The 25,766-nt window shown below is 39.0% G+C and overlaps 1 protein-coding gene across 1 annotated transcript; it reads left to right on the top strand.

Annotated features, from left to right (window-relative positions):
• Positions 1-17,154: 17,154 nt before the first annotated feature.
• On the top strand, positions 17,155-24,271 carry LOC118480257 (trichohyalin-like). Its single transcript, XM_035975008.1, has 3 exons — positions 17,155-17,853; positions 23,238-23,504; positions 23,810-24,271. Exons 1-3 carry the CDS (start codon positions 17,155-17,157, stop codon positions 24,269-24,271), a joined length of 1,428 nt encoding a protein of 475 aa, XP_035830901.1.
• Positions 24,272-25,766: the final 1,495 nt, after the last annotated feature.

Genomic DNA, 25,766 nt, shown 5'->3' with positions numbered 1-25,766 from the left:
TTTCCTAACTACGATCCTGAAGAAATTTTTCCGCTGCGTAATTAATAAACACCGGTACCACTTGACTGGTTCACGACTCCTGCTCCTAGAGTGGGGTCAGGGGTTGTGACACCAGAGAAGCTCCAAATAACAGATTTAGAGTGAGATTTGATGGTGTGAGTGAATGTTCTACATGAACACCTATTTATAGTGCTTTGGAGGTCACCAAATCAAGCCAAGTGTCCACCCAGGTTTAAGGACATGCTTAGTATCACCCCATGTGACAAAAGGAGAAGAGTTTCTGCAAAAATTGTGACCAATTGGCATAATATGCAGCTGCGAATGACAGCTGTGAAGAAGCTGTTACTGGGCACCCCTTACGGACTGTAAGGGTTTTGCCTTGCGGTTCATAAGGACCCCTGGCGCGTAGATTCAATTGTAACATCCTTGCGTACCATAAGGGACCTCTAGGAGTAATATTTTGGGATTTTTATATTTTTAGTCCTTGGACTTGTTCCTTTCCCCAATTTGACACATTTGGTTCCTCTCCTTTTACATAGTCGGGTTCATTTTGGAGATTCGGAACATGTGTTGATTAATATATATATTCAGTGGTTCCCACTCCTTCCACATAGTCGGGATTAGTTGGAGATTCGGGACACGTGTCGTGACATAGTTGGACGAAAATTTTCGGGGTGTTACAGAAATCAACTTGTTCATAAAATGTTCACGAACACTTACCAGAGGAGATTTCTTGTTCGCGTTCGTTCATTAAGAAATTAAACGTGTTCATGAATTGTTTACGAACACTTACCAAACATAAACGAATGCAAACGAACACAAGAACACAAAAAAAATATTCACAAACAAAATGTTCATGTGCACAAACAAACAAACACAAACAAACATATATTTATTTTAGAATAAAATATGCATTTATCATCACAATAATTATGGATATTCCACCAAAAATAATTAAATACTTAACATAAATATCCGAATATAAGGTTTTACTTTATGATATTTTTTTCCCGTCTTAGCTTTCGTTTTCTTCCGCCTCGACTACAGGGAGTACTGGATTATATTGTTATTATATTTATTATATTAATTATTATTATTATTATTATTATTATTATTATTATTATTATTAGTGTGAGCCCACGGGTCCACCTTAGGTGTGACACCCCAGGAAAACCAGGAAACAACGCAACACAACTAGCTTCCTCAGTAACCGCATGCTAAATTTCGGGACGAAATTTCTTTCAAGTTGGGGATAATGTGACAACTCGAGTTTCTAAGATTTCGTATTCACATTAAGTGCAGGTTAACTGTTTAATTGTTTGATTGTTGACTTGTAAATGTACACTGGATTATAATTTGAGATGATTGTTGGATATGTTATGTGTTTGATATGATAAAACGTAATTGTGATGGTTGCATGTATATGTGTTTAGTGATATAATGTGAACCTGTTGAAAAACTTAAACTAATTGAACCATGTAAAGGCCCGACGAAACAAGTGCTTCGCCATGACCAAATCCGACGAAACAGGAGTTTGTTTTGTCATTCCAATCTCGACGAAACAGATTTGTTTCGCCGAGCCCAGTTTCGCCGAAGCCCATCAAGGGCCCAACTCGTTTCACGAAATATTTATCTAGTCTTCCGTTCATTCGTCACACGTTTGACAATCAGAAAACCCTAGAACTTTTCCCTAGTACGACGGCAGCTGTGTGTGTCCTCTCAAGCCTCCTTAGCGATTAACTATTTCACCCCATCTATCTCGGTTAGTTGCGTGTTTGTTTAATCGGTTTCATGATTCCTTGATTGCTCGATTCTTGTATGTGTATGCTTGAATTATGAAACGGCTGTGAATATATGAATATAATGATCTTGATTTCGTTGTGCATGAATGATCGGTTACATAGATTTATGTGAAACATGATGTTGATTAAGGTTCCATGAGTCTTACGTATTATCATCCATTGCACACCTGATTAAACTGCTTAGAACGTAATCATAGGATGGTTCTTTGAACCAACAGATCTAAACTAGTATTAATCGTATAAACGCCTAATGATATTGTGGATTACATGTCTATTCAGTAACTGTTATGCATAGGGTACGGTTTACTAGTATGTTATTCAATGATTTAGTTGAATGATTGTTGTATGATTGTATGTCTTTCTGTATGCTAATCAGCGACTAGGGTTTCTGTGATTTTGTAACTGTCACGGCGTAACTAATGCTTTAGACGAAACACTTGTCGACGAAACGAACATGGCGAAACACAAGTGTTTCGCCGAGACCATCTACGACGAAATAAACATGACGAAACATAGGTGTTTCGTCGACGAGGGTTCACGGCGAAACAGGGGGGTGTTTTGCCGAATGGGTAATATGCACAGTAACATAGTTTGAATCTGTTAAGACTTAACTGGGTTAATTAACTGTTGTTGGATGATACGCATGACTTGTATGATTTTGAATACATGTTTAGTGCTACTTGATGATCATTGCTTCAATACCACTGTGATTGTTTAAGCACACGTGAGCTTAGTGAACATAAACTGATTATGTATACGTGCGTACTTTAGGACTTGACAGATTATTTGCGAGCACATACCTTAGCATACCGAGCAAACCAAGGTGAGTTCACACTCTTACCAAGGCATGGGATTCCCGGGGTTGGGAATGGGATTGAATGATTGCTTGTACTTACATTGTTACTGGGATTACGCACCACTGACCGGTTAAGGGAATGTCACTTATGGATACTGCTAGACTAGTAATACATGGGAAGCCCCCCACAAATCTTCGCACACATGCCTGGAATGGCCGCGATACAAACACTAATCTTCGCACACATGCCTGGAATGGCCGCGATACAAATACTAAACTTCGCACACATGCCTGGAGGGCCGCGATACAAATATAACTAGTCTGGAATACATGGGAAACTCCCACTAATCTTCGCAAACATGCCTGAAGGGCCGCGATACAAATATACACGATACATGGTTTACTAAACAAACATACGGTTTACAAAATAAATACTATAATTAAACAATCAACTGTGAACTCGCTCAACTTTGTTGTTGACTCGTTGCTACATTCCTTGCAGGTCAATAGGTACCCCTGGAGCTTGCACTGAGAGGCGCGGTCGTTGTGGACATGGATCGTGGATGCTTTGTTAAACATTTATGACATTTCAAACTTATTACTTATGTTGGATTGTTACATTATTGCTTCCGTTATACACTTGATTATGTTTTGGTTTTTGGAACACCTTTCGTATTGATGAATGATATTTACTTAATACTTATAATGTTCAATATGATTGGTGGCTTGATCCTGGTCATGTCACACCTCCGTGCGGTGGTACTCCGCACGTGGATTTTGGGGGTGTGACATTAGGTTTCTAGTATTTTCTATATGTTGTAAATCATTATTAAACGAATGCGATTATCAAGTCCTTTATCATCTTACAATCGCATCGGGTAGGTGGGACGGGATAAGGGTTTTTTTTACCAATGGGTGTGTAATGGTCTATTGCGTACGTGTTTATATGTATGAAAGAATGGATTGTCAAGCAGGTCTTTGACCTGTTGTGTAACTTGAGTAGACCCAAATGCAAATGTTTTTATAAAGAATTGAAAATTATAGAATTGGAATTGAGGTTAATAGGGGTAACATTTTAGATAATTTGGAAATGTGGAGAAACAGAGTGAGGGGAAAGATTGATAAATTGGAGGAACTCGATGCTCAAGTACCGACATCAAAAGATAAGATCTTTGTTGAGGTTCCGTATGATCCGGAAATTAATAAGAAGGGTGTCATCTACCAGGAAATTCTTTCGCATGCAATGTCAGAGGAGGTCTCATGTGCGGCACCGAAGAAAAGACGTAACAAAGGTTGTGGCAAGCATAAAAGACCAATTGACCCAAAGGAAAAAGCAATATAGAAATTCAAAAAACATAGAAGGAAATGTAATTTTTGTGGCAAAAGGGTAAGAAAACATGATAAAAGGAATTATCCACTTAAAAAAAAGGGAAGCAACGAAGGATGATTCGTCTCTGTAGATGACGAGGAAGAAGAGGATAAGCATTATGAGTACGACGAAGGAAATGAAACCGGTATTGATGGGCAATTAGATGAGAGCGAAGACAACGATAGCGAGTTCTAGATATTTTCTTTATAAGCTGATAAATACACTTATAATATATATGGATTGGGTAAAATAAAAACTAGTATGAGTTAAGAACCATTGTGAGCCTTTGATTAAGTAGTGATCATTGGCTGAGATTAAAATTTAGAATTTTGACATGTGTATATAAGACTTTTGATTAAAAAAATATATATTGCAAAAAATGTAATAAAGTGTAATAAAGCCATATTACAAAAGCAATATGACAAAAGTCAAATCATTTTTTTGTTTATTCTCTCTCCTCTTTTACTTTATTATTTTTTTATATTTGTCTATTCTCACTCTTCTTTTTCTTTATATATTTATATTTTTATATTCTCTCTTTTCTTAAGGATATAAATTTGTAAATTTGTTAATTTTATATTCTCTTTATAAATTTACATAAGTGAATTTTTTTTATCATAGATGATGCAAGAGTTGGTCATGTGTGAAAATCAATTCTTTTAGAAACAACCCAACTTTACATAGAAATTGTCCTATACTTTTATTTTTCGTCATCGCAAAACATAGGGCGAGAGGAAACTGTTTCTTTTCAATATAAATGGAATCCTTCTATTTGGCGGTATTAAACGAAATCTAGGGATAAACGTTCAAGTGCTAGTATTACTTCCCGATAATATGAGTGCCTCAATAACCTGATCACCCAGTGATAGGACCTGTAGTCGAGTTCCATTACTTAAACCATTCTTTCAATCAATATTTTTTGATAACGTCACTGGAACACTGACCTTTGTTAAATATCAATGGTTTGGCAAGCCTAAAAATATAAATCTATTTAGGACATCCGGTGAGTATAGACTTGCATCAAAAATTATTATGAAGATATTCTATACTTAAACTCGTTTATTACACGGGTCTAATAACATTAAAAGTGTTTTCAAAGCATGGAAGTAAACCGGTTTTCAAATATCTGACTAAACTGTATTTACCATTTATATTATTATAATATAAAATAATAATTTATTTAATAGATTTTTAAACATATAGTAAAAAATCTTTTTTATAAAATAAGAATGTGTTGTCACATTGTCATTATTTGAAATTGTTTATAAGAAGTAGAATTATTACTCATAACTAACTATATAGTTTAGATGAGTCAAAAGTAAATAATCAATATCTAAGTAAACAATAAAATATTTATTAATATGAAGTTGTTAAGAAAATTTTTACTGTTTTGTATTAATTAATTAATTAATTAATTAATTAATAATAATAGTGAATTGAAGAAGATAATGCCATGTGGCATTAAGTAGGCTTTTGTTTTAGTATGAGAATGCCATGTGGCATTATGTATACTTTTTTATTAGTATTAGATTTTTATATTCTCTCTTTTCTTTTACTTTATACATTTAGAGGTAAGCAAAATATAAACTATAAATCTAAAAAGGGTCTTAGCTCCTTGATCTTCATCATAGTAGTTCGTCAAAAACACTGCAACACCTACAAACACAAGTAAAAAAATGAATTTCTAAGATAATGCAACGATAGAAATGTTATTTACATCTGAGTTTTACAAAATTTTATGTTGTCGTTTCACACATGAACACAAAAATTTTGTGTCTAATGTAAATATCGACTGCAAAGTCACACGTAAAGTTTTTTTTTACATGTGATTTCAAATGTCAAATTTTATGTTTACGTGCGGTGTTGAATGTCAATTTTTTTGTATTCGTATTTTTTTCACCTTTAAAGAAAAACATTTTCTACATTTTGACGGCGTGCACAATTTTTTTACATTCTATGTTGAATGTAAACGGTTTTTTCTACTGTTGAATTTAAAGTCACACGTAAAGGTTTTTTTGCAGTGATTTCGAATGTCAAATTTTGTTTACGTGCGGTTTTGAATCAAATTATTTGTTTACGTACTTTTTTTTACCGTATGTAAACAAAACATTTGACATTCGGGACTGCATGTAAACAAAAAAATTGACATTCGAAATCATATGTAAAAAAACATTTACGTGTGACACCGAACGCAAAAAAAAAAAAAACATTACATCCGAAAACGTACGTAAAACATTTTTCAAACGTACGTAAAAACTAAAATTTTATAAACGTGAAATAAATTTACAGCGAAATTTTTGAACCACTTTTACACTAATGTAAATATTTTTTTAAAGAGTAAATTACAAAAAGGGTAAATTACACTTTTCGTCCTTTATGTTTGTATTGAATTGCAACGGATAGCCTTTAACTTCAATAATTACAGTCACAATACTTTATTTGGAAAACTCATTACACCTTTCGTCCTTTACCACTAACTAGGTTAAATTTTTCAGTTAACTTTGGTCACTTAAGGGTAATTTAGTCTTATAACTTTAAAAGAATTTTAATAAATAAAACAAATATAATTTAACTACCACACACCAATGAAGCACCAGATGTCCAGATCTATGATTATCTTCAAGATTCACAGCCTCCACAAGTTGAAGGTTTTTCACGATAACCATGATCATCAACGGGAAAACGGTGAGTTTGTAATTATAGTACAGATCCTTGGCCGATCATGTATGTTGTTATGCTTATCGATCGATCCGTTATTAAGAGTCATTACATGTACTGATTTTTGACTTTTTATAGCTCTATTTGAATTGAATGAAACAAAGTCAGATCTGAGTCAACTACAATCTGGATCTGATCTATTTCTGCTTCTTTTCTTCAGATTCGCCTTCTTAGTTTATAGAACATGCACAGTACACTCGTATGATATAGATGCAATCAAATTTTTTTCCAAACCATATACATGAAACTTTGGTGCTTTTACAGAGAAGTTGCTTTCTACTACCATCATCAACAAAAATAATTTATTCACCACTAATAAAACAAAAAAAATTATCCAGTGAAGCACCTGATGATACGTGGTTGAAAACCGGTGCTCGTAATTGTATAACTTTATATTTTTATATGAGTTTTAATCTTGAATGGCCTACTTTTAATTAGATTTGTGTTTATGCAGGTTTAACGAAGTTTAAGGAGCTTTTCGGGAGCTTTACGGGTCACCGGGTCGAAAACTGGAGCAACAGGATGCGTTACGGGTCAACCGGGAGTGTTGGAAGCGAAAAACAGAAAGCGTGCAAACGAGAGCCCGTCGCCGACGGCCTGGGCCCCGTCGGTGACGCCCTCCAGAAATAACCGTCGGCCAAGCAAGCTCGTATCCAGATATTTAGCCCGTCGGAGAAATCAGCAAAAACTACAACCCGTCGGCGACGGGGTCAGGCCCGTCGGCGACGGGTATCAGAATTCAGAAACGGGCATTTCATTGATTTGGGGGTCAAGATCGATTTTTATTGGCCATGAGACATGGAATTCGGGAGTTACACTCACTTTTGAGTTTTGAATGATATCTTGGAGCCACAATTGATCACCTATCACCTACCATTCATCCCTAATCTCTTTCATCATCACAACATCCGAATCAAGATCATCACCATCAATTTCTTCATAATCCCCAATTTCTCCATAACGCTAATTCTCCATCCATTCACCACTTCACCATCATCAATCCTTCCATAAACCCTAATCATCCACCATTCCTTCATCCTATAAGCTTCAAGATGACATCATTCGTGTTCCAAACTTCCGGTGATCAAGCTTCATCAACCATGAGCGGCTAATCATCTCGGTTTCACCCCGGCGTAGGTAGTTGTTAATTCTAAGGTTTCGAATTGTTCTTGTTTTAACTTAGTGACAATTTGTGTTTGGTTTTTGAAACTTTTGACAATAGTATTACATTCGTTACGAATTCGTGAATTGTCGAACGATGTTAAAAGTTATGACTTTGCGAAATGGTGATATGTAATTGTACATTGTCTTTGTTAGGATTTACTTGTGTTGATTACAAAGTGTCTTTTTGTCCATTCTTTGGGGCGTTGATAGCTAGTAGCACCTAAATCACGGTACACTAAATTCGTTAATCGAATGCATTTTAGTTGAAACTAAAACTCACTTTTGAGTTTTGAATGATATCTTGGAGCCACAATTGATCACCTATCACCTACCATTGAATCATCGTCATCTTCAACACCCGAATCATCATCAATTACCATCTTCATTCTTCATCATCCCCAATTCACCATCCAAAACCCTAATCATCCATCCTTCATTCACACTCACCATCTTCACCCACAAACCCTAATCATCCATCATTTCTTCATTCTACAAGCTTCAAGATGACATCATTCATGTTCCAAACTTCCGGTGATCAAGTTGCATCAACCATGAGCGACTAATCATCTCGATTTCACCCCGGCGTAGGTAGTTGTTAATTTTAGGGTTTCAAATTGTTCTTGTTTCATCTTAGTGACAATTTGTATTTGGTTTTTGAAACTTTTGACAATAGTGTTACATTTGTTACGAATTCGTGAATTGTCGAACGATGTTAAAAGTTATGACTTTGTGAAACGGTGATATGTAATTGTACGTTGTCGTTGTTAGGATTTACTTGTGCTGATTACAAAGTGTCTTTTTGTCCGTTCTTCGGGACGTTGATAGCTAGTAGCACCTAAGTCACGGTACACTAAATCCGTTAATCGAATGCATTTGAGTTGAAACTAAAACTTGTAGAAATCCTAGATTAATAATTACCAAAACCGGGCGTGATTCCTTTTTATTATTATTGTTCTAGTAACCATTTTTATTGCAATCATTAATTAGTAGTGTTAATCATTCTCATCAATTCATTTAGTTAAAAAATCATATTTCTCAATTAAACGAAAACACAAAATTATTCTAGTAAGCTTCATAATCGTGACAATTGTTTTAATTCATTCGAATCCACACACAAACCACATACTCTTCGTGGATCGACCCCTTACTACCACTAACACATTGTTAAGGGTAATTTGGGCTTATAAATATTATCTTTGACCGGAGCGCGACACTCCGATCAAATTTTGGCGCCGTTGCCGGGGAGTACGTGCGCTTTGTGTTTGGATATTGTTTGAATTTTTGTGATTAACTGTTTAATTTGTTTAGCTTTCTTTTTATACTTGTCTTTTTTACTTGTTACGCGGGGTGTGTTACTTGTGCAGGTTACAGGTAGTGCATGCATACGCGGAACTCCGGGAGGACTTCACCTTTAGTTTACGAACCGGAAATCGAAAGAGTCGCAAGAAGAAACCTAGCAAGCCGATTGGAAGCAACACTTGCTTCTAATCAAACCAACCAAACACCACCACTCACACCGACCATTGAAACCGATTCAATGGCGAACCACAACTCCAATCAAAACTTCAACTCAAACCAAAACCTCAATCCAAATCAATTCCAATCCCGAGGAAACTTTCATCCCGCACAAAATGTCCAACCTATACCTTAAGAGCAACCGGGTGGTAACGTCAACGCTAGACCACCCACACCACCTTTCAGAAATCAAAATCCCAATAACACCCAACGAACACCCCAACAACAAACCCTTCATCGACAAGCGTCTTTACCCATTAACCTTGATGATCGGAATGTCAACTCCGATCGTAGAGGTAATCGAGATCGCGGCAATCCCGCGGTTGAAGACCCATTTTTCAATATCGACGACTTAAGAAATGCAATCCCCGATGATGAACCTTACAGTGTTCCCGGTTATCAATCCCCGGAACATGTAAGTATTCATACAGAAAATTCGGATGATGGGGGTTATTATGATGATAGAGTGGACGATGATGAAGATTGGGGATACATTAATCAGGGTAATAACTATCGTGCGAGAGGATACGAAGATGAAGAGTTTGGCTATCGAAATGCCAACTACGTTAGGGAGGACGATTATGATCATGGGAATAGAAGGAATGGTGGTTACGAGAATAACCGCCAACCACGAAACAACTATCAACGGAACCGGAATGATGGGTTTTATAACAACAACAATGCTAACCCTAATCGGATTCCTCGTTTTGTGGGAGGTGGTCATCAAGGGGGTAACCGAGGTGGAAATCGGCGAGATGATAGAAGAGATGTTGGAAGGGGTGAAAGAAGGAATGAGAGAAGAGATGATAGGAAGGATAACCGGAGAATGGATGATCAAGAAGTTAACGGTCCTTACCGCCGTCAACAACCTCCACGGAGAGTAAATGACCGCTTCAGGCCGAATGTCACTGAAAACGATTCACCAATCATTTGTGAGCGAAGAATGTTTGATTGTAAACCTCATTACATCAACATACATCCTCACTTCAATGGGAGATCAAACGATGAACCGTACACACATTTGGCAGAATTCTCTTCTATTTGTAGCACTATAGGGGGCACAACTTTGCGTTAGAAGAAGTCAAACTTCGCTTGTTTCAATTTTCATTGAAAGACAAAGCGAAGCAATGGTTCCTTACCCTCCCGGCTAATAGCATCCGCACATGGGGAGAAATGCAACAAGCGTTTCTAGATGAATACTATTCTATGGCGAAGACCGGTGATGCTCGTGATGAAATTAGGTCTCTTCGCCAATTATCGGGTGAGCCGTTGCATGAAGCGTTCACTCGATTCAAAGAAATGATGCGGAGATGCCCACATCATCAAATCGAGAAGTGGGAGTTGGTTAAGTGCTTTGTACGGGGTCTAGATGATACAACATGGAATCGTCTCGAGTCGACAAGTAACGGGAATCTTTTGAGCAACCATGAAGACGATGATTGGGAGTTTTTAGAGCGGATGAGTAAGCGGTCAAAAGAGAAAGAATCGGCCGATAGAGCTAAAAAACATCCCGTTTCCCGGTCACTTCCCGATCTTGACTCTAAAGATCGGATTTCCACTTAGAATGGGAAATGGCTCGAATAAAGAAAAAGGAAGTAAATGCGGTCCAATTCGAGGTGTGTGAAGGTTGTGGTGATATTGGACATAGAGCGGAACAATGTCCAACGGGGTCGAGTGACTACACGGAGGAAGTCAACCAAGTGTATGGAGATAGGAAGCAATATGACATGAACTCCAACACTTATCATCCGGGTTTGAGAAATCACCCTAACTTCCGGTATGGCAATGCTTCAAATCAAATGAACCCAAACTTCCAATCGGGTAATCAAGGAGGTCAAAGCGGGTCAGCATATCAAAACCGCCAAGGTGGTAACCAAGGAGGTTATCAACGAAATTACAACCAAGGGTACCAAGGTAGGGACAATAATTACCAAGGTGGGTACCAAAGGAATTACAACAATCAAGGCGGTAATGGAAGCGGGTTGAACAATCAAACCGGTGGCGATGACTTGAGTGCCAAAATGGATGCTTTATTGAATATGCAAAGAGAGTCTCAAAACAACATAAAAGAATCTCACAATGATATCAAAGAGATAAAGAAGACAAACGAGATTCGGGATAAAGCACATGAGGCATTGGCAAAGTAAGTGGGCCAACTCGCGGAGGAAATGGCTCAATTGAGAGGAAGCACGGGAAAGCTCCCAAGTAACACCGCGGTGAACCCTAAGCATCAAGGGTCAAGTTCAAGGAACACACGTGAGGTACCAATTAATAAAATTACTTTACGTAGTGGTCGAGTTGTTGATAATGGTGTCAAAACACCACCACCCCAATTTGTTGAAGGGGTGGTGGAAGATGCTAGTGATGATGAGCATGAGGATGGTCAAACGGGTCAAAATAAAAATGATTTGAAAAAGAACAATGATACTCCCGTTGTGACCATCCCCGTCCCCAAGGCTAAGGAAAAGGGTGTGGAGGCTAATACCGCCCCTTATCCCGAAGCATTGAAGGGACCCATGAAAAAAGTTGTAAACAAAAGAGGTCCGCAACAAGAAGAGTTGTTGGAAATTTTCAAACAAGTCAAAATCAACTTACTTCTTTTGGATGCAATTAAACAAGTACCGTCGTATGCTAAGTACTTGAAAGATTTGTGTACCCAAAAACGTACTCACAAATTTCCAAAAAATTTAGATTTAACCGAAAACGTGAGTTCGATTCTTTCGGGTGCACTTCCACCTAAGCTCCAAGATCCGGGTGCGCCTATCATTTCAATTCAAGTAGGCGATTTTAAAATCAACCGGGCACTTCTAGATCTTGGTGCTAGTGTAAGCATTCTACCGGGTAGTTTATATGTTTGACAGGTCACAGGTGGAGGTGGAGAAAAGCATAGACGGGGAAGTGAAGAGTTTGGAAGTGCTTGCGGTTCGAGAGGGAAAACCGACATGGACGCACCAAGTTGAAAGCTTACCGGAGAGCATTGACACTAAATTGAAGCCGTCGTTAGTAGAGCCTCCGGAGGTTGAGTTGAAGGCATTGCCGAAGCATCTCAAGTATGCTTATGTTGGTGAAGGCAATACACTCCCGGTTATTATTGCATCGAATTTAACCGTGGAGCAAGAGGAAAAACTGATGGAGGTGTTGGTCACCAATCGGGCGGCGATTGGATGGACCATTGCGGATTTGAAGGGTATTAGTCCCTCGGTGGTGATGCACAAAATCATCACGGAAGAGAATGTGACTCCCGTTCGAGATGTGCAACGGAGATTAAATCCGAATATGCGGGAGGTAGTAAAGAAGGAAGTGTTGAAGTGGCTTAATGCGGGTATCATTTACCCGATCTTGGATAGCCAATGGGTGAGCCCAACACAGACGGTTCCCAAGAAAGCGGGTATACAAGTCGTCAAAAATGACGCAGGTGAAGAGGTAGCCACTCGGCCGGTAACCGGGTGGCGAATTTGTATTGATTATAGGAAGTTGAATACCGCAACTTCCAAAGATCATTTTCCTTTACCGTTTATAGATCAAATAGTTGAGAAATTGTCGGGGCAAAAATTTTATTGCTTCTTAGATGGCTATTCCGGTTATTACCAAATTGCCATCCATCCGGAAGATCAATCAAAGACTACGTTTACATGTCCCTACGGTACATCGCATTTAGGCGAATGCCGTTTGGATTATGTAACGCTCCCGCCACCTTCCAAAGGTGCATGATGAGTATCTTCTCAGATAAGGTGGGAAAGTCTTTGGAAATCTTCATGGATGATTTCTCAATTTTTGGATCATCTTTTGAGGCTTGTTTGGACCAACTAGATAAAGTGTTAAAAAGATGTGTTGAGACTAGTTTGGTCCTAAGTTGGGAAAAGAGCCATTTTATGGTTCAAGAGGGAATTGTGTTGGGACACGTGGTGTCAAGTCGTGGGATAGAGGTTGATCGTGCTAAGGTACAAGTCATATGTACTTTACCGTATCCCACGACTGTTAAAGGTGTTAGGTCGTTTCTAGGTCACGCGGGGTTTTATAGGCGGTTTATTAAGGGTTTTAGTGATATAACAAAGCCTTTATGTAATTTGTTGTTAAAAGACCAACCATTTGATTTCAATGAAAGTTGCCAAAACGCTTTTAACAAATTAAAAGAAAAACTAGTCGAGGCCCCAATCTTGCAATCGCCAAATTGGTCTTTACCTTTTGAAATTATGTGCGATGCAAGTGATTATGCGGTGGGGGCCGTGTTGGGACAACGGGTTGACAAGAAACCCGTTGCCATATACTACGCAAGTAAGACTCTTTTGGATGCGCAATTGAATTACACAACCACCGAAAAAGAGCTACTTGCGGTGGTCTATGCATTGGATAAATTTCGGTCTTACATATGGGGTAGTAAAGTGATTATTTATTCTGATCACACTGCAGTTAGGTACCTCATGGAGAAGAATGATGCAAAGCCGAGGTTAATCCGGTGGGTGTTGTTGCTCCAAGAGTTCGATTTGGAGATACGGGACAAAAAGGGTATAGAAAATGTGGTAGCGGACCACTTGTCCCGGTTGACGGTTGAAGAGGATCCGAAATCCTTATAGATCAATGAGTCTTTCCCAGATGAGCACATAATGAAGTTAGATAAATTGCCATGGTATGCTAACATTGTCAATTATCTTGTTACAGGTGATATGCCGGCACATTGGGATAGACGGAAGAGGCAACACTTCATGTCTCAAATCAAGTATTACCGACTGGAAGAACCGCACTTGTGGAAGGAATGTGCGGATCAAGTGATACGAAGATGCATAGACGATGAAGAGATTCCAAGCGTGTTGCAACATCTACACTCGTTTGCATGTGGTGGTCATTTTAGTGGTCACAAAACGGGTCATAAAGTGTTAAATAGTGGTCTTTATTGGCCTACTATTTTTAAAGATGCAAATGAGTTTGCCAAGAATTGTATAGAGTGTCAAAAACTAGGGGGCATTTCAAAAAGGGACGAAATGCCCATGCAACCAATCCTTGTAGTCGATGTTTTCGATGTATGGGGTATTGATTTCATGGGCCCATTCCCCAATTCCTATGGTAACTTGTACATCTTGGTAGTCGTTGACTATGTGTCAAAATGGGTCGAAGCAATAGCCACCAAGACGAACGACCATTCCGTGGTTTGTAATTTTGTGCAAACAAATATTTTTTCAAGGTTTGGGATTCCTCGTGTCATCATAAGTGATGGAGGATCTCATTTTAAAAATTTTCGGTTTGGGAAACTTCTAAAACGGTTTGGTGTTGACCATAGGATTGCTACCCCCTATCACCCGCAAACAAGCGGGCAAGTTGAGGTGTCAAATAGGCAAATCAAAGAGATTTTGCAAAAGACCGTGCGGGCGGACCGTAAGGATTGGTCAATTAAGTTGATCGATGCTTTATGGGCCTACCGTACGGCACATAAGACACCCATAGGCACCACACCTTACCGGTTGGTTTACGGTAAAAACTGCCATTTACCGGTTGAACTTGTGCACAAATCGTTATGGACTATTAAAGAGGTTAATGTGCAATATGATGATGCAGGTAAGGAACGGAAGCTCAAGTTATGTGAGTTGGAGGAGCTAAGGGAGATGGCATATGAATGCGCGTCTAAGTATAAGGATAGGATGAAAAGAGCGCATGATGCCAAGTTGAGAAAGAAAGAGTTTGAAGTGGGTCAAAAGGTGTGGCTCTACAATTCGAAGCTCAAGTTCTTTCCCGGAAAGCTCCGGAGTAAATGGATGGGACCCTATGTTATCACCCGGGTCGGACAATTGGGTGATGTTACTATCGAGGACCCGAAGGATGGGGTACGACAAACGGTAAATGGTCATCGGCTAAAACCGTTTCTCGACGGTAACGAGAAGGTGGATGAAAACAAGGAATCGGTGAGCTTCGTGGTAAGCTTCCCGGTTTATGAGGTCGAATGAAAAGGACCGGTAACATTTTGTGTAAAGTTATGTACAACTATTTATTTGTTTGTGTGTTTTGTGTTAATCGTTTTCGTTTCCTACTAACCGTTGTAATTGTGTGAAGTCCGGACATCATAAACGGGTCTTGAAGACAAAAGGTATGTTTATAGACTTATTTGTGTGTATTAGGGACAATACAAGACTTTTCGGGGGGTGGTAGGGCCGTAACGGTTTCGCAATTTTTCAAAATTTAACTCATAAAAAAATCATAAAAAGATTTTTAATACTTTTCAGGAATTTTTATTGTACATAGTCCCTTTATTAAAAGTTAATAAAATTCCCTCTATTTTTCAAAAAAAAAAATTGAAAAATGTGATACCCGTCGGCGACGAGGTGATGACCGTCCCGGACGGGTTCTCTAAACTCCCGTCGGCACCAAACTCCCGTAACCAGACGCTTAAGGCATCGGCCACAGGACCATTGTTTGTTACCCATCGGCGACGGGTTCATCCCCGTCGGCGACGGGCTTGTATTTAGCGTCCGATGCAGGTTCGTTTTTAGCATTTAAAAACGAATTAAAACTTGTCTACACCTAACCAAACACCACCTAAACCCATTATTGATCACAAATTCGACCCACAATCATCCCACATCATTCTTTACCCATAAGATCACTGCCATCTCTCTCATCTCACTCCATCTTCTTCACATCTTCCTCAAGAACCCTAGCAACCTTCTAATCTCCATAAATTTCTCAAATCTCCACCAAATCACCTGATTTTAGGGTCTATCTTGAGTGATTTTTCAAGAGGAACAAAACCCCCAACACGGTTTTCATCAATTCTTGCTATTTTGCAAGATTTTTGGGCGTGTTACTTAGGGTTTTTTGAAGGGGTGTCCATCAATCTATTTGTTTTACATCTTTTCACGGTTTTCTTGTTCCAACAACACAAAGTTATGGCTGGTGGTAAGAGACAAAAGACTACAGGCCAAGCTTCATCATCCGGGGTCGGGTCTTCTTACGGTTTAATACCGAAGAAGTGGGAGCAACTAAGCTCCGTAGAGGAGAATGATGCAAGATTGTATAGGCAGGATTGGGAGTGGGCGAAGTTTAGGGATAGCCAAAACGCCAAAATTTGGGATGATGAGAAAAACAATCCATTATCGGGCTATCAAGATAGGAAGTTGGAGGCTAAGTTATGGAAGTGGAAGATGGTGAATAATGTGAACACTTCAGTTCCAGAAAGGGTGATATGTGAACGGGTTGTGAACGTCGAAGAATTCCGTCAGATTGGGATTGTGCAGATGTTCGAGCGTTTAGGTTGGGAAAGTGTCCTTGACTGGTGTGAAGATAATACTTCCAGGGTGTATTTAGCGGAGGTATGTGAATGGTTATCTACTTTGAAGCTCGTGAACAAGAATGAACCTCCGTCGCAGTGGAAGTTGGTGGGAATGACTAATCGAGGGACCATGACAATGTCCTTCGAGACAATGAATTGTATTGCGCGTTTCGACTCCATGGGAGTACAAGCATATGATTACCCACCCATCGAGCGTTTATTGGATAATCATATGAACACTGCTGATCCCGAGCAGCTGATAGAAGTTATTTTACCTTTCAACGAAGGAGGAGAAGCAAAAAGAAAGCAAATGTCGATTGAGGGAAAAATTCTCCAAGGGATTTCTGTTGAGAACATCTTGGCGAGGTTTGGTGATCATGGAGGTGTTAGAGCGAGTGACTGTAGGGTGGTGCACTCTTTGCTTTATGGAACCCCAACATTGTCATGGAGACACATAGTGATGATGAACACGTGGGTTACCAGGGAGTCGTCCTAGAGGCGTTTTATTCCGTACGCACGCCTCATTAGCGCCATGATTGTGCAACAAAATTGCTTACCCCCGGATTCACTATGGGTATCTAAACCGTTGGAGGAATTCAACAAGGCTTATATGAGGAAGAATTGGAAGATAGAGATTAACTTCTCGAGGAACAAGTATGTTGTGACCGATAATTTGGGTAACAAATATGAGTTTCTTACTTCAGGGGCACCACCAGAATCGGCAGAAGATGAAGAAATGGGTGATGAAGAGGAGCAAGCTGCAACCTCTGGTCCACAAAGATCCAGACAGAGATACATGAGGCCGCATAGAGAAATTAATGCAGATGTGGCAGGTTTTGTGACCATGAGACGGGTACCCTCCTACAAAAATTTTGATCGAGGACAGCAAGAGATATATGACAATGTCTCTGCGTGTATCGGTGAAGGCCGAGAATATAACCGAAGGAGGGAAGCTTGGGAGGGGTCCCATGGACCCTCAATGCAGGAGTATTGGGCAGCTCAAGAAGCCCATCGGGAGAGAATGAATAAGTTTGTGGAGGAGCAAGAACTGTTCCAAGCAATGCAAAGATCACACATGGAACAGTTGGCGAAAATGCAAGAGGATGAGGCAGCCCGAAGACGGGCATGGGAAGAAGCAGAGGCAACGCGTCGACATGAAGAAAGAGAATTGAACCAACGCCGCTGGAGTGCCTTGTATGTCTCTCAACAAATGGCGGTTAATAACGCCAAAGTGCTCCACGATCAGGAGCGGCACCAAAGAGACTACCAAGCCGGCCTCCCATATGCCGAGCACTCGGGATGGACTAATTACCCCGACCTTCCCTACCCACAAGGCCCATCCGACCCGACTCCTCATTGGCCCGAAGCGGTAGGGTCTAGCTTTATCCCGATTCCGTACCAACCGCCGCCTCAAGGGGAGTAGAGTCCCCTCGATAACTATAGGGAGATGTTCGAGGCCCTCACTGGTTATCAATACCAGCCCAACCCGCCAGTGGATCCAAACGAGCGATATCAGCGGTAGAGGTATGGTATATTTTATGTTGTTGTTGTTGTATATTTTGTTTCTTTATTTCTGTGTCGTTTTTATTTAATTTCTGCCTAGTTAAATGAACGTTGTGGGTGTGTTCCCTATATAACCCTCACGAGACCTCTCGTCCTCCTGAGCTATCGTGAGGTTTAAAAGGGCTTGTTGCATAAGCTAAATGCAACCGTGATTCCTACGAAAGTGAGTTAGGTTTGTTGTTGTTGTAAAATATTTTCCACATAAATCGAAGTGAAATAATGCATGGCTTGGTAATGTGTTCATAAAAAGGGTAGAACTAAGTAACTAACAAATTTTGATGGTTGTGAGAAGCATGCTTCTACACAAGGATTAGAATTTGTAGGTACAACATGTTCGCGGGACAACCATTTTTATGAAGAGACGAAGGAGATATGAGCATCAAGCGACAAAAATCAGGTGCATGTGTTTCTTTTTACTTTGATTATTAGTTAGGAATAAGTGGATTGTATTTTGTACTATATTTTCTGGGGTAAAAAGTTGGGAAGGTTAGTCGTGTCACATCCCTTGTGCATTTTTAAAACTCTAGTTCCTACACATTAAGGACAATATGTACTTCAAGTGTGGGGATGGGGGAGTAGTAAAAATTTTTGATTTTGACCCGTTCATTTAAACACTACACATTGAGGACAATGTTTACCTCAAGTGTGGGGATGGGGGAAAGATTTCAAAAATTTTTCAAAAATTTCTTGTTTCAAAAGCGATCTTAAAATCACAACTAACCAAGTCAACAAGGGATGGCACAACCCATTTGGTCTTTTGTCATGGTCAAGTTCAAATTAATAGCATGACGGATATTTAGCGGGTGGTTATTTGGGAATAATCCGCCTAAGAAACTAGTATATCATGCATATCACATATCATACCCTTATACGTGAGGTTTGAGCCACTTTTATATCATAGAATTGCATTTACATGTTTCTTTGTTGAGTGGACCATTAGTCGCGTATTGTAGAACTTGCAACTTTTGATACGTTCGAGACCATAGACCGAATACAAGCACAAGAATGATTAAGGCATTAGGTAAACCTTTTCCGTTTACACCATTTTTATATCCTTACCAAAAAAATTATCCCCTAGTAGCCAACTTTGAGCCTAAACCTTTCGTTTAACAACCCATCTAGCCCATAACCATAAGCCTTTTCTTTTTAAACCCGTGTGATGAAAATTCGATTATAGGAGTTTTAGTTGCATAGTTGTGAATTACATAAAAAAAACAGAAAATGTTGCGAAAAAGAATGAAAAACCATTGAGAAAAATCCAAAAATATGTGTTTCTAGTTATTGAATAAAAGGCGAAAATCATTGCCTTGGAATTGATGTTTATAGTTTATTTGAGTTTAGAATAGTTGTGTTGTAATAAGAATCGAATTTTCATCACCTTAGCCACTTTAAAATATCATATTCCCTACCCTTAGCCTAGCCCCGTTACAACCCTTCAAAGACCTTTTGACTTGTGCTTAGTATTCGTGATCGGTGGTGGAGAATGATTGAGTTGCAAGCCTATGTGGGTACGTGTTCTAACCGGTTTTGAGCGATTAATTGATTGTAGTGCTAATACATTATACATATTAGCCAAATTTTAAGCCGGGTGGAGAGAACATTGTGAGGGATATGCATGACTTGTTAGTTTTACGGGCGGGTTAATCTTGGATAACCATTATTATATGTGATTGTTCACTTTACCGGTAAATATGTGGAGATTGTAAGAATTTGAACTTTTGTATGACAATAGACCTTAACCTTTGTCTCGGGAATGGGATGTGTATTCGTTATTCGACCCACGTGAAAGTGAAAAACAAATTTGCTTGAGGGCAAGCAAAAGACAAGTGTGGGGAGGTGATACGTGGTTGAAAACCGATGCTCGTAATTGTATAACTTTATATTTTTATATGAGTTTTAATCTTGAATGGCCTACTTTTAATTAGATTTGTGTTTATGCAGGTTTAACGAAGTTTAAGGAGCTTTTCGGGAGCTTTACGGGTCACCGGGTCGAAAACCGGAGCACCAGGATGCGTTACGGGTCAACCGGGAGTGTTGGAAGCGAAAAACAGAAAGCGTGCAAATGAGAGCCCGTCGCCGACGGCCTGGGCCCCGTCGGCGACGCCCTCCAGAAATAACCGTCGGCCAAGCAAGCTCGTATCCAGATATTTAGCCCGTCGGAGAGATCAGCAAAAACTACAACCTGTCGGCGACGGGGTCAGGCCCGTCGGCGACGGGTATCAGAATTCGGAAACGGGCATTTCATTGATTTGGGGGTCAAGATCGATTTTTATTGGCCATGGGACATGGAATTCGGGAGTTACACTCACTTTTGAGTTTTGAATGATATCTTGGAGCCACAATTGATCACCTATCACCTACCATTGAATCATCATCATCTTCAACACCCGAATCATCATCAATTACCATCTTCATTCTTCATCATCCCCAATTCACCATCCAAAACCCTAATCATCCATCCTTCATTCACACTCACCATCTTCACCCACAAACCCTAATCATCAATCATTTCTTCATTCTACAAGCTTCAAGATGACATCATTCATGTTCCAAACTTCCGGTGATCAAGTTGCATCAACCATGAGCGGCTAATCATCTCGGTTTCACCCCGGCGTAGGTAGTTGTTAATTTTAGGGTTTCAAATTGTTCTTGTTTCATCTTAGTGACAATTTGTATTTGGTTTTTGAAACTTTTGACAATAGTATTACATTTGTTACGAATTCGTGAATTGTCGAACGATGTTAAAAGTTATGACTTTGCGAAACGGTGATATGTAATTGTACGTTGTCGTTGTTAGGATTTACTTGTGTTGATTACAAAGTGTCTTTTTGTCCGTTCTTCGGGACGTTGGTAGCTAGTAGCACCTAAGTCACGGTACACTAAATCCGTTAATCGAATGCATTTGAGTTGAAACTAAAACTTGTAGAAATCCTAGATTAATAATTACCGAAACCGGGCGTGATTCCTTTTTATTATTATTGTTCTAGTAACCATTTTTATTGCAATCATTAATTAGTAGTGTTAATCATTCTCATCAATTCACTTAGTTAAAAAATCATATTTCTCAATTAAACGAAAACACAAAATTATTCTAGTAAGCTTCATAATTGTGACAATTGTTTTAATTCATTCGAATCCACACACAAACCACATACTCTTCATGGATCGACCCCTTACTACCACTAACACATTGTTAAGGGTAATTTGGGCTTATAAATATTATCTTTGACCGGAGCGCGACACTCCGATCACCTGATCTGCGCATCAACTACAACCACCACCGCCACGAACTTCATATCCAGTGAAGCACCACCATCGTTGCACGTCTGTAATCTACTACCATCATCTCTGATTTCTCCATTCAAAACTTGTTGACACAGGTCTCTGATTGTTAACGGTTTCAAGGGTTGAAGAGGGTGAACGAGGGTTTCAGATTTGAGGCTTTTGGGGGTTGAAGAGGTGAGTCAGAGTTATTGGGGAGAAACAGATCTGGAAAGGCTGGCAGCGTCTGAAACAAATCAGTAAGTTGAAATTTGGTTGTGTGGATAGCGGTTTTTTCAATGGCGGGTTTGATTCTAGGGTTTAAACATCTGGTTCGTATTTTTCTAAAGAGATATATGGAATTGAGAGAGAGAAAGAGATGAGAGTTGTGGGAGAGAGGAGATTTACAAAGGGGAATGATCAGGTGTGAAAGGACATAAATGCCCTCATGTGGGGTCCACGTGACATCATTTAACGTTTAAAATTAACTTGGTTACTATTAAAGGACAAAAGGTGTACTGAGTTTTCTAAATAAAGTATTGTGACTCTAATTATTGAAGTTAAAGGGTATCCATTGCAATCCGGTACAAACATAAAGGACGAAAAGTGTAATTTACCCTTACAAAAATCGTCCTTTATGTATGTCACTTATTGCAAACTGTGTCCTTTGTCTTCAATAATTATAGAAAACGTACTCGATGTTTGCAAACCCTTACAAGTTATGTCCTTTAGCCCTAACTCGGTTAATTTTTGTAGTTAAATCTGACCAAATGGACCCCACATGAGGGTATTTTTGTGGTTAAATCTGACCAAATGGACCCCACATGAGAGTAAAATGACCAAAATACCCTCATGCGAGGTTCATTTGGTCAGATTTAACCACAAAAAATAACTAAGTTAGGGCTAAAGGACATAACTTGCAAGAGTTTGCAAATATCGAGTACGTGTTCTGTAATTATTGAAGATAAAGGACACAGTTTGCAATAAGTGACATATATAAAGGACGATTTTTGTAATTTACTCTTTTATAAATCAACGTAAAATGTTTTTGCATCCAGTTTTTCTCTAAAAACCTAGGTGTAAATTTGGAATTTACACCAAACGTAAACGTAAATTTAGACAAAAAAAAACAAAAACTATCATTTTACAAATGAAAAATAATAGTTTGTGTTTTATTTTAAAAAAGAGAGGGAGAAAGAAAGAAATAAGGGTGAACGGAGTGGTCGGTATACTCATTCGGTAAACGAGTTTACCGAGCGGTAACACCGCCGCATAAGGTGTTTACCGCTCGAGGAAGGGGTTGGATCGGTGAAGCTTTACCGCTCGGGAAGGGATTGTTTTTTTCGACCGTTGTGCAATCCAACGGCTATATAGCCGTTTACATTAAAACAAACCAAATTCACCTTTAAAACAAACCAAATTCACTGTCATTTTTATAAACACATTTTTATCCTCATCATTTCAAATCTTTTCAAACAAACGGAAGGCTCAAACAAAGGTGAAGGGAAGAAAAAAAAATTTAGGGTCCGATTCGAAGGCGAGGGCTCAAGATAAACGTGGTGGTTCGGGTGGTTCAAGTGCATTGTTTCATCCCCAACTTAGCTTTGCTACACAAACCCAACCTCCATTTTTTTTAACCAAACCATGCAACCGAATTTCGGTTACGATAGCCAACCCCACCAAAATTGGTTGCTACATGGTCCGACGTTGGTGAGACCCGGTGTTTATGATTATCCCCTCGACGCCCAAAACTCTTTTGACCCGTTTGCTTTTCAAAGTCCACGCTCACAGTCACCGAGAGATATAGAAGATGACTCCGAAGAAGATTTCGTGCCTGATACTCAAGAGCAACATAATGATGAGGATGAAGATGTTGTCGTACAAGACGATCTTGTGAACCAAAATGAAGCCGCAAACGACCCGAAAGGAAAGAAGGCTAAAGAGAAACGTGAAAATTGGATGCCTAAACAAGAAGAGGCTTTGGCAAAGGCTTATGTTCATTGCATTTTAAACAAAAGAAAAGGAAATCAACAGAATTCAGATGGTTTTTGGAACCAAGTTCTTTAGCACTTCAATCAAACAGTTGGAGGAAGCAACCGAAACCACCATCAAGTTCGATCGAAATGGATGGCGATGCAAACAAAGTTGAACACATTCAATGGTTTTTATCATCAAGCGGTAAACTATATTATTTTTATACGGTTTATTTTTTACTTAAGTATGTGGATAATTTTTATTACAATTTATTTTTATAGGATCGTTTACGTCCTAGCGGGTGCGACGATGCTTTTGTAATGAAGTAAGCGCTTAAAGATTACAAAAACAAAGAAAAACATGACTTTCCTCATGTTGCGGCGTGAAAGGTCGTTAGAACAAATAAAAAATGGTCGTCGGTACCGTTGTTGGGTGAAGATAGCTCCGGCTCAAGTCAAAAAAGAAAGTCGTCGGATTTGGGAAATTATAAAGCGGATACACCTAGTGCCGAAGTCTCGAGCGGTCTTCCCGACATGAACGAGGATCCCTCGCCAAGAAGACAAAAGATAAAGGAGAAAAAGGACAAAGGACCGTCTTCAACAAGCGAAGATCCAAGAGATATAACCAGTAGATTCGAAGAATACAAGGCCATGAAGAAAGAATTGATGGATATCAAAAGGTTACGAGAGGAAAAATACATGTCGTTAGCAGAAGAGCAACGCGAGGCGTTGCGACAAACTATGTTCGACAAGGACTTGGATGCGTTTAACCGGCCTCACGACAATGTTCATCCTTCGATGTTGGAAATCACACTCGCTAGAAAACGCGAGATCGCAAAAAAATATGGTTAGCCTTATTGCGTTGTTTTATTATTATTTTTTTTAACTTAGATTTTAATGTAATGGTTTTTTTTATTTATAAAAGTTTGATGTTTTATTTGTTTTATCTTAACACATAATTTAAAAAAATAAAAAATAAAAAAATAGTTTACCTATTCCAAATGTCTAACCACCGCCAACGTTTTTGAGTAGTAGGTAAACAAAATAGAGTTTTTTCTCAAAGTGATGTCGGAGGAAATACTATTTACCATTTTGGTGTTCCCTACTAGGGCTGCAAACGAACCGAACAAACATGAACGAGGCCTTGTTCATGTTCGTTTGTTAAAGAATATATGTGTTCACGAACGGTTCATGAACACTTACTGAACAATATTTTATGTTTGTGTTCGTTTGTTAAGGAAATAAACTTGTTCATGTTCGTTTGTGTTTGTTTGTTAATTTTAGGCAACGAACCAACGTTCATGAACACAAATGGAAACAAACAAACACAAACACGCGTTCACGAGTAGATCATATAATACTGTAGGTCCCCTTGTCGTATGGATCTTCACAGAATTGTCAATCCAATCAAGAGTACAGAATCCTCTTGATCAGAATATCACAGAATGAGTAGAAACAGAAATTCCAATTAAACTGAGCTTTATTGATTATCTATCAAACTGATTACAATCAATCAAGATCCCGTGCACACTCCAAATTCGTCCAAGACTATTGCCTCTCACGAAATTCTCACAAACTCTGTTTTTGGCTGATTAACCTAAACCCTAAAGCAAAGCCTTGTTTATATAACACAAGGTTGCTACTTGGGCTAGGGTTTCCTACATGGGCAAGCCCAATTTCTCCCCCTATGACCCAACTGGGTTTTGTTTAGCCCAAACTCTATAATTTCACTAATACAAAGCTAAACCCGCTAACTGTTTATCGTTTAACTAATTACAATATATCCAAAGACCAAATCTAAGCTGTTGTCACCAATATGCACCAACAAATACACTAACACTTATTAAAAAATTTATTTGTCGGGATCTTATAATCTATTATATATAATAAACGTAAATAGTTTTGCTGACGTGTCACTTGATTAGAGCATCTAAATCTTGTGTTTTGGCTCCAAAATTCAGGTCAGACCTTTTTTTTATACGGGTCAACGCGGGATCCGTATCACCGGACTAATTTTTTACGCATCTACATTTCTTTTGTAAAACCCTAGATCTGAACCTTTCTTCTCTTCATCAAACCCTAGCCATTCCCATCTCTTCATCAAATCCTCTCTTCATCAAACCCATCACAATCAAGCATTCTGCTTTCGATCAATTTTATATTCTCTTCTGGTAATTTTTTCTAACCCATATTTATTTTCAATAACATGTCCAACTTTCAAACCTTAAGAAAATCATGCCGCACGTCGTCTCTTTCATAGGCTCAGGCTATCCATCTTTGTTGAATCCTTAGGGTTTACAGTTCCTCCTCTCCAAGGTGAGTTTATGTTACAGTTCCTTTAACCATT

The sequence above is a fragment of the Helianthus annuus genome, chromosome 7, assembly GCF_002127325.2.
Source record: "Helianthus annuus cultivar XRQ/B chromosome 7, HanXRQr2.0-SUNRISE, whole genome shotgun sequence".
In the NCBI taxonomy this organism is placed as follows: Eukaryota; Viridiplantae; Streptophyta; class Magnoliopsida; order Asterales; family Asteraceae; genus Helianthus; species Helianthus annuus.
This window is presented reverse-complemented; position numbering and strand designations above follow the sequence as displayed.

What these genes read in the sequence shown, in the direction of transcription:
- LOC118480257 (XM_035975008.1), top strand. Translation starts at nt 17,155, where the DNA reads ATGATTGTGCAACAAAATTGCTTACCCCCGGATTCACTATGGGTATCT. An exon ending in TGGCGGTTAATAACGCCAAA is followed by an intron (nt 17,854 to 23,237) that starts GTGCTCCACGAT and finishes CCACGCTCACAG; the next exon opens with TCACCGAGAGATATAGAAGA. An exon ending in CAGATGGTTTTTGGAACCAA is followed by an intron (nt 23,505 to 23,809) that starts GTTCTTTAGCAC and finishes GCGGCGTGAAAG; the next exon opens with GTCGTTAGAACAAATAAAAA.